Source organism: Carya illinoinensis, chromosome 2 (genome assembly GCF_018687715.1).
Source record: "Carya illinoinensis cultivar Pawnee chromosome 2, C.illinoinensisPawnee_v1, whole genome shotgun sequence".
NCBI lineage: Eukaryota > Viridiplantae > Streptophyta > Magnoliopsida > Fagales > Juglandaceae > Carya > Carya illinoinensis.
The window spans coordinates 33,139,459-33,149,504 of NC_056753.1; the positions used below are offsets into that span (position 1 = coordinate 33,139,459).

The following is a 10,046-nucleotide window of genomic DNA, read 5'->3' on the forward strand; positions in this document are numbered from 1 at the left end:
TTGTCAATTTTTCATATAATATTGTTGTGTCGTCGTTACTAAAGCTAGCATGACATTGAGAGGTTCATTGAATATATTTTATATTTTGCTTCAATTGTCATCCATGATATCATGGTAGTTGTACGGCCATTAAAAAAAACAAGAAAAAGATCGAGTATGCATGATAATTATTTAGATCATTCATATTATATATATATATATATATAAATACCCTCAAGATCATCAGTCAGGATGGATGTAGCTGTGGATGAATATTCAAGATCGATCCTCTGTAATTTTCTGTCAGGATTGACGCAATTTCGTACAGCTGATTGTAAAATATTTGTATTAAGCTAGCTAGGACCACTGCTTAAGTATTTAAAAAGAACATAAATATCTTAAAATATATGTAAATAGTAATTAGTTAAATTATTTGAGTTGAGATGTTTGATTAAGTTTTGAGAAATGTGAAAAAAAAAAGAATATTATAAAGTTAAAACATTATTTGAATATAATTTTTTTTAAAATTTTTTTGAAAATGTTGTATTATTTTTTGTGTTTTGTTTGAGAATTTAGAAAAATTAAAATGATTAGGTAATTGATTAAATGAAGAAAATTAAAAATTAAAAATTAAAAAGTATTTAGGTTTGAGCGATATTTGAAAATGAAATATCTAAAAATATCTGAAAACACTTGAGAATAATTTTGTTGCCAAACGAGTCTTATGATTGAACACAAAAGATAGGTTGGAATCCCAATTGTAGATATCTAATTAATTTATTATAATAATTTTAAAAAAGGTTGGAAAATACAATTTTGGGATTTAGATCACGTAAAAAAGAGATCATAAAACATGTAAAACGGATCAAATAACATGATATAGAATTTGGACAAAAAATACTGAGGAGATCTTGGGCACCAAATTAATTAGATCATTTCAAACTCCACACTTTTTAAGACATGATGTTATATATATATACACACATATAGGAACATACTTTAACTACAAAAGAATTCTACAAATATAAATCTACAAACTGATGTGATTTGATGTATTATATATATAAGTAATACATTGAGTATTCACGAGATTCAGGGGTGGTCTGAGGCCAGGCCACCAACCAGGACCACAAGTTTCATAAACAGCCACTACCGAATCTTTTGAGATCTTCTATTATGTGTGTTAATGTTTATATATACTTTGTTTACTTGGCATTTTATGTCAATTTAGAAGACTTTGTGCCCTTCTAAATCATCATAAAATAATACATCACATGACCAACCCAATTTTGTATATCGTGATTGTATGCTTGCATTTTAGAGAAGTAGTAATATCATTTCTTATTAAGACACTTGCATATCTTAAAACTGTAAATATCATTTATCTATTTACGTTGATACCCAAACTTAAAAAAAAAAAAAAAAAAAAAAAAAAAAAAACCAACATGGCATATTCAAAAGAAAATGAAAGTGTATAATTGATAATGTGGGCTGGTCCGGTTTAGTCTAAAATCATTGACCCTTACTTTAAAATTCATTACAATTATATTTGGTACGTCAAGCTTGCAACTAAATTTTTTTCTTGGAGAAATTTAATTTCTTGCAGGAAGGGAAACGCATACATTCCCCACAAATCATCAGTCTAGTTAAACGCATCATGTTGATCAGCGCTTTTGGAAGTTCAAAATCTTTATAGAAATGGCGAAGATGAACGCAAAGAGCACAGGAAACCCAACGATTGCAACTGCAACCACTCCTACAAAATCATGTTCGAAACCGAAATAATCTCTTAAAAACTCTTGGACTGTTTCACCTGTATCAAGTGTGTCTTTCACATCACCATACTGTGTCTCAGCCAATCCATACAAGGTCCATGATAATGGACAAGCCCAGTAGTACCATCTCCACCACACAGGAATCCTCTGTGTATTGAGCAGGGTGAATTTAAAAAAAAAAAACCATCAAAGAAGAAGTTAGTTGTCGGGGATATCTTCAAAGAGATCGGGTATTCAGGACGCAAATTATGGAAAAGCCAAAACTTACAGTTCTTGGGACCACAAATCCACAAAAGAGGCTCCAAATTCCATAAAAAAAGGTGGAAACAATGGAAGCAATGAGGTAATTGGGTGTCAAGCCCACAAGCATCATCCCATAGAAGGTGCAATACAATAAGGTGAAGTACATGAAGAAAAGATACCAAAAGAACTTAGCAGCACTCCTTTCAAATCCCATACATGCATAAACTATGACACCATAGACCACAGCTTGTGAAAAGATATATGGGAGTTCAACCAAGACCTGTGATGAAATACAGAAAGCTTATGAAGGAGCCATTGTTAAATGAATTGCATCAATGGTAAAAAGTTTGTAGCATAAGAAAACTAGTTACCTGTGCTAAGGCATATGGCAAGGCTGAATACATTCCTGCAGCTCTTTCTCTGTAGTAGACTGTTCTTTCAATGGAAACTACCGGCTGCACACCCCCAGAATTTTGGACCCCAAGGAAGAGAGCGGCAGTGAACATTGAACCCAACGAATTAAGCAGATCTTGTTGGTTTGTCCTGCAAGTAAAATGTCTAGAACTTGAACATATGCAGATAAAATAGTGTAACATGTATATATAGCTGTTTTTGTTCTGTAAACTGTTTTCGTAATCTAATGACTCACTTTTTGGAGCCAAGGTCCCAAAACATTGTTCCAAACATTAAGGCTATGACGGCTGTGGAAAGAAATCTTATGGCAGTATATTGTGGATTGCGCCAGTACGACCAACGTTGTTTCCATAAGCATGCAACGCATTGGGTGAAGAATGGTTGTGAGAATTTAGTCGAAAAATGGAGGTCAGTGGAACCAGGAGCAGGTTTGCTCATTTCTTGAACGAGTACTTTGGTTCTCCTGAAACACATGCCACAAAGTCATATTATTCTTTACCAGTCTTTAATTATTTGAGTCTCCTAATGCTATCATGTGTTTTGAAATTAAAACAACCTGTAGAGTTCTGAATTTTTGTACAATTCGGCAAAATCAACTCCCAAAGCACTTTCTTGGGCTGGCGTGGTTACTTCCAACATCCAAGTTGCTGGATTATAACCTTCTTTGATTTTACTCACTCCTTCGATTCCCTGGATCAAATTTCAATGATAAATGTTCTTAAAGGTATAATACATATATATATTAACAGCTCAGATTTAAATGTTCAATAGATTGTCCATCACATCGTACCTCAAAATACTCGATAAGACAAGAAGAGTGCCAACCAAGGGGTCCCACATATATTTCTTCTCCTCCTCTCTTCAACAGAAATAGCTGCAATCCATGTTCATTGAGTTATACTAGTACATAAAGAAAACTGAAGCAAATTGCTATCTGTTTTGAACGAATGAATAATTATCACCTCATCAAAAGCTTCAAAAATGTCCATGCTAGGCTGATGGATGGTACAGACAACTGTTCTTCCAGTGTCAACAGTGTTCCTAACTGTTCTCATAACAATTGCAGCAGCTCTTGCATCTAGCCCTGAAGTTGGCTCATCCATGAATATTACAGAAGGGTTTGCTACTAGCTCCACCGCAATGGTTAACCTCTTGCGCTGCTCAATGGAAAGACCGTTCACACCTGGCAACCCAACAAGTGCTTGCTTCAATGTGTTCAATTCCACCAGCTCCATGACTTCATCAATGAAGATCTGCAAAAATAAATTTCCCGGCTGATAAGATGTTTTAAGTAGTTGTGTTTGATTCAACCTCTGTTCAGTATCAGACTGTTAAGTACTTACACAAGCTGAGCTCAGCTTTAGTATTATCATACATGGGTACCAAGAATCAGATCTCTCATAACATTTATGGAGATAGTATATTTTACTCCCTACCATCACAGTTTTTGAAGTTTAACCATAAATTTGCATCTCAAGCTACCACTTAAAGCAATTTGCAGTCTCAATCAAGATCTTTCCATCTAGATTGTAACAGCATGTCCTATTCAGTGCAAATTATAAAAAAGCAATGCTTTGGAGGGCAAAAGGCAAAATGTGCTTTCTCCGACAATTCAAGAGCTTTAGTAAACAAATGCAAAAGGCTTCACTGAGCTCGAAAGTACTCGTTAACTTGTCAAGTTGTCAGCTTGGCTTGAACTCTGTGTAGCAGCCAAGCCAAGAGAAGACAAGTGCAAGTACAACATAATGCAATTTAGCCCAACAACTATTATCACAAAGGAGGTTTCCCAACCAATTCTGTAATCATCTTAGTTTTCTGCTTGCATGAATTGGGTTTACGAAGCAACCTTTCTGGTTTCAGTGTCAATTTCACTGGATAGACGGAGCCAAGCCGAGTAGATCAAGGACTCATAGACAGTAACATGAGGAGAGTGAATATCATTTTGCTCGCAATACCCTGAAATTCGAGCAAATGTTTCTTGCTTTTTTGGGTAACCGGAAATCTTTATGTTCCCTTCAATATAGCCACCAGTTTTCCTTCCGGCTAGCACATCCATCAAAGTGGTTTTACCAGCACCACTGACACCCATGAGAGCTGTGAGAATTCCAGGCCTAAAACCACCACTAACTCCATTCAGAAGCACCAATCTATCCTCATTGACACCCTGATTCTTCATTTCCTGCACGTTTAATTTAACAAATTTGGTCCTTTAAGTTGAAAGTCGAAACGGAGGCTTTGAATTACAAAAACTTAATCATATCTTTAATGAGAAGTACTACAGTCAAAAAGAGATTTTACAAATTGAATTGGTTCTATGTGGTGCATTAGATCTACTTTATAATAAAAATAATTTTATAATCTAATGTGTCACATCAAATCACGTCAATCTGTGTTTACTTTTGTGAAATTCTTTTGTGGCCAAAGCATTTTTCATATGTTACCTGTGGCATGTCAACAGAGTAGACAATGTTATCAAAGGTGAGGTAGTATGGTTCAAATGGAAGAGCCATTCCCTTTTTCTTATCATGAGTGGCATTCGCAGCAGCATCTCTTTTTGCAGATGAACCTCTCCTAAATTCATCTTCCTCACCTACATGTCGGTTAAATTTAATTGAATTGGCTTATCCAAAAAATAGTGAGAGAGAGTTGGTTGAGATTTATCACCAGCATTGGCGCTTAGGCTGGAGCTGTTCCGAGTTCCACCATCATCTTCACTGCTCTGCTCAGGATCTTCATAGGTGACAGCCTGAGGCTTGTCAACAGCTGCACAATTTTTTCATAAAATGTTAACAGAAAGCTCACTTTAAAGGTCTTTATTGAAGTGAAGGTAACAGTTACCCACGGTTGAGATAAGTAAGAGACAGAGTATAGAGGAAGTTGAATAGCAATGTGAATCCAGTCAGTGCCCCAACTGATATCCAATACCAGTATGCGTGAGGAAAGAACTCTCGAGTTTTCAAAATCACAAGCCCTAGTGGTTCCTTTAGTGAGGGGACATCCTGCAACATCAAAGTAAAACTAGAATTGACTTCTCTCATTACAGGACAAATGCACAAATGCTAACAGGGTGAATTCAAGAATTTACATGTCTCCAACTCTTCCCAAGGAATTCGTTCACTGCTATTGCATTCTGACCGTACATTAATGGTGATATCCAGTAACCCCATTTCCACCATTTTTTAATACTTTCTGCAGCGAAGAACCAAGACAAAGACGATCAATTGGACCGAGAATCGAACATATCCACGATTCTTATAGGTTTGGTCATTAGAAAGTCCCGACGTTTAAGAAAAACATGCGTACTTCTCGTACCTCGTGACAGGACATAGCCACCATTTGCAAAAAGCAGCAGCAGCACAAATGACCCAAGTGTGGCACTAACAATCAAGTTCCTACCTACAGCCGCAATAAATCGGAATAATGCAGAAGCCACTAGGTTAAGAAGAACAAGTACGAGGTATTGTTTGAACAACCTGCAGCAAGTAGATCTATTCAGATATCGTTTAAAGCTGAAAAAAGTATGCGGGAGAATGTTTCGAATCCTACCTTTTGACGTCTGGGTCATATCCAATGACATAGTAGCTCATAAAAACCCAAATGGCAACTTCGATCAATGTAATAGGGATCTTGATGATAGATGTAGGAAGAGCATATGCCCATGCAGGAAAGAACTGGAAGTCCCTTTGCTTGTAAAAGACAGGAAGCTTGAAAATGGTCAGGCCAAGCTCTGACATTCCATTGAACATGACAATAAACAGTGTGTAAAACAGAGAACCCGCGAAAATTGCCCCATCAATTGCTGTGTCCCGGTGCATTTCCGTCCGAAAAAAGAGTGTTATTGAAAGAAGAGCCATTACGGAAAGCTAATAGGAGAAAGAAAGACATATGTAAGAAACTATAACTGAAAAACTCAATACCTAAATAAAATTAGTACAAGTTGGTTACCCACTTGGACGAGCTTGAATATGTAGACGAATGAGTTCCTTTTCATTAGCAAGAATTCTCTTGAGAAGCAGGCCTTCCATAGTTCTTTCTTTGTAACACCATATTTTTTGGTTGGTAAAATAGACGGGTTGCTGCCCTTGTCGAATGGAGTTGCAAGTTCTTCTTCAAGTTGACTACCCAGATGGAATGAGCGGAATGCAACAGTGAATTCCTTTACCGTGATAAACCTGTAAGGCTGATCTTTACGTGCCCAATATTGCCTCTGATCTTTTCTTGATGTTACCTTCATGTTTACAGAAATTAAGCATTAGACAATGAGTATCATGTTTCAAAAGTTCAATTTTCATTTATGACATAATTGATTAATTAGACGAAAAGTTACAACGGGCTAAATCATCCATTGTCTCGAAAGTTCGGATGGAAGTACACTGTTCTTACCTCTTGCAAAAAATCAGCTACACATTTTCTTTCAGGACATTTGAAGCCCATGGATTCGAAAAACTCGAGTACTTGCTCACGGGGACCCTGGTACACAATCTGGCCATCAGAGAGGAGAATGATGTCGTCAAAAAGTTCAAAAGTCTCTGGTGCTGGCTGGAGGAGCGAGATGGCAGCAGTTCCATTTAGAATGTGAATGTATTGCCTGAGGGAGTTCACAATTTGAAAAGTTGTCGAGCTGTCCAACCCATTAGATATCTCATCCATGAGCAGCACTTTTGCTGGTCCAACCAGCATTTCGCCTATGATATAAAATATAGATATTTCTTACAATATTTCTAAGAAAAATATTATTCAGATAGAGTGAAAAAATATGTTGATATCAAAATTTGTTTTTGTTTTACCTGTTGTGACACGCTTCTTTTGTCCTCCAGAGATGCCTCTTAACATCTCATCCCCTACCAAGGTATCTGCGCAAACTTCTAGTCCCAAAATCTTCAAGTAAAAAGGCAATTATTTGATTAATGGATTACAACTGAGAAAATTAAAAAACCGATTGCTACATTAGTGATGATACCTTTATAATATAATCTGTGACCACATTTGTCTTCTGACCTTCTATTGATGCTGCCTGAATTAAATAGCAAGGACTAATTCAGATATTTGTGTACTGAGAAATCCCTATCGTTTCTCATAACGGATTTCGGTGAATACTCAAGCATAATTCACAGCTGCAATGACATTGATATGCATGCATAGAAGGATCAGTGTAAGAAACTCTATCTTGATCCAGCCAAATGACAATATTGAAATCATCTACACCAGAATGACTACTTTTTTTCATGTTCTCGGAAAATAGCTAAAAGTTTCAATGCTTCTCATCCCTAAAGTTTTCTTATTTTACAATACTTTGCTCACCTTCATGAAGACATCAATATCAGGATCAGGCTTGATATGGGCTTCTTTCTCTCTCCTTGACAAATCTGCTAACCACTCTGGAGATTGTCAAAATAATATACTGTGTCAAACTTGAAAATCTATATGTGCTGGAAAACAAAAGGAGAAAAGCAATATATTTAGCCAACCATGACGAGATCCGACTCCTTGGCATCTTGCAGAAAAGGCCAAGGTCTCTCTTACAGTCATTTCTGGCATATGGAGATCGTGTTGACTAATATAGGCTGCCGTCCTCTGGGGCACAAACTCATGCATGCCATATCCGTTGTAAGTCACCCTCCCAGAGAACTTGAAGAAAAATAAACGTTTGCCTTTTAGTTTACGGATAAAGTTGGGATCTAAAATACAGATTTTGAATGCAGATTAACTCATGGAAGAGAACTAAAGCTGCATTGAAATTTCTTCACCTTGAGATCCGGATCAAGCTTCCCAGCCAAAGCCAATAGAAGAGTAGTCTTTCCAGAACTTGGAGGACCTAAAATCAATGTTAGTCTGCCAAATTCAAATCAAATCAGGACGGCTGAGACAAAAATAAATATAAAAATAATTCAATAATATGAATCCAATTCAAGATTAGAACAGAGCCCCGCCATCTAACCTGCAAGGCCTAATGATTCCGCTAACATCACGAAGGATCGACAGATGTTTCTTTCTACTTGGAAGTAGATGAAGATAAGTCAAGAAACCCTTCAAAAACAAAGGATAAAGCAAATTGTAAGCATACGATCTTAGCAAAGCATTAAATAAAACAGATGTCGCAGGTTATTACCTCCACCAAATTGATAGGATAGTTGAAAAATGAAGGCAATGCTCTGCTTCCTACATAAACATCTGCTTCGACTTTTAAATGCTCGAATCTAACTTCAAGTGTGGGAATCTGAATTCCAACTCTGAGAAATATCAAACAATGAGAATACTCATTATAATCAAGAAGAACAAACATGAAAAACAAGAACGTGAAAAGGCCAGAAAAATTGTCTTCTTTTACTTGTCAATGCGTTCCTTGAGCTTGAACAGAAACTTCTCATTATCCACCTCGGCGTCTCTGACTAATCTCTCAACAAGATCCTTTCTTTCTTGAAGCCCAAGCTTTTTAACATCGATTTCAGAGGGCTGACCACTGGACATAGTCAGTAAACCTTTCCTCAAACGTGTGTAAGTGGGAAGTCTCTCGAGTGCAGCCCATTTCAGAGCTTCCTCGTCGTCTTCTCGTCGAAATGATGTGGAGAAAACTTGCACACCCTTGTCCCTCCATATGGAAGAACTGTCTACCCGGAAACTGTTTCTTACTTCGTAAAGATCACTTCCCTCCATTACGTAACACCCAGCACCCCCCAGAAAATAAAGAAACAGAAAAGGTTTCGAACAACAATAATAATCACGGAAGTTTCACTAGGTAGATAATTCATTAGTGGGCTTTAATATTAAAATCTTGACCCAAAAGTAAACCCACATTAATTAAAGGAATTTTGTCAATTTGTTACCAAACTCCTCCTCTTCAAGTTGTGCAGTAATCGTACGTTTTCTACTTCTTGTACTTCCATTGTAATGAATTAAGCATACTTAATTAATTTGGCACAATTAAAGTCCCTATTCTATTAATCTATACGTGTGATTTTCCGCTACATTTTCTTTATTTTTTCTTAATTTCTTTAGATTGAATAGTCATTAGAATTAGTTGGCCCATGTTTTAAGGTTTAAATGAAAGGTAATATTAACTATTTTCCTCTCAAACTAACATTTTATTGTCAGTTATTTCCCAAAGCTTTACTCAATACAATTCGTCTCCTAATTTTAAATTTTTTATTTTTATTTTTTGTAAAAAGTAAAATTATTGCAACTGAATAACTAATGAGGGTGGGCCTGAACTACCCCTCATAAGGGGCCTGCCATGCCCACGTGGGGTAGATTTGGGTCTAAGGCTCGCATACAGGTGGATCTGCTCTCGAGAGTTTTACTTGTTAAAAAAAACAAAAACAAAAACAAAAAAAAGACTGAATTTTATTCATAATACACGTTACAAAAGGAATGTTGAAGAAATAGAGACGCAACGCACGAGTTATCCTTTTTATTGCTTGTATTTATAATTATGGGTGAGCACCAACTTGTCTCCAGACCCTCCCTCCACTTCGTGCATTTGCGTAGTAGAGAGGGAACCTCTAGGTACGTCTATAACGCCTCAAAATGCCGGTAGAACTAGTCTTCAAAGGTAGCGAGCCTAAAATGCTAAGAAAGTTGGCATCCATTAGTTTTTATTTGAACTTTGTAGGTAGGTCGGCACCATCGGCCTGCAAC

General features: G+C 36.6%; 1 protein-coding gene across 1 annotated transcript; it reads right to left on the minus strand.

Annotated features, from left to right (window-relative positions):
* Positions 1–1,432: 1,432 nt before the first annotated feature.
* Positions 1,433–9,763, minus strand: LOC122301091 (pleiotropic drug resistance protein 1-like). The gene is made up of 24 exons (XM_043112179.1): positions 8,740–9,763; positions 8,521–8,641; positions 8,350–8,438; positions 8,159–8,243; positions 7,880–8,039; positions 7,713–7,789; positions 7,372–7,425; positions 7,199–7,289; positions 6,795–7,096; positions 6,361–6,639; positions 5,958–6,274; positions 5,724–5,884; positions 5,497–5,600; positions 5,254–5,410; positions 5,076–5,174; positions 4,853–5,001; positions 4,258–4,590; positions 3,374–3,664; positions 3,202–3,285; positions 2,968–3,101; positions 2,647–2,874; positions 2,369–2,540; positions 2,023–2,277; positions 1,433–1,901 (listed from the first exon to the last, which is right to left on the minus strand). The coding sequence occupies exons 1-24, from the start codon at positions 9,063–9,065 to the stop codon at positions 1,644–1,646; spliced, it is 4,326 nt and encodes a 1,441-aa protein (XP_042968113.1). The 5' UTR covers positions 9,066–9,763; the 3' UTR covers positions 1,433–1,643.
* Between the last annotated feature and the right edge of the window lie 283 nt (positions 9,764–10,046).

Excerpts from the sequence above, each read along its gene's own strand:
- LOC122301091 (XM_043112179.1), bottom strand. The coding sequence starts at position 9,065 with ATGGAGGGAAGTGATCTTTACGAAGTAAGAAACAGTTTCCGGGTAGAC. Across the intron at positions 8,244-8,349 it reads GGAATCATTAGGCCTTGCAG|ACTAACATTGATTTTAGGTC; the intron begins GTTAGATGGCGG and ends TGAATTTGGCAG. Across the intron at positions 3,665-4,257 it reads TTGACACTGAAACCAGAAAG|ATCTTCATTGATGAAGTCAT; the intron begins GTTGCTTCGTAA and ends TTATTTTTGCAG.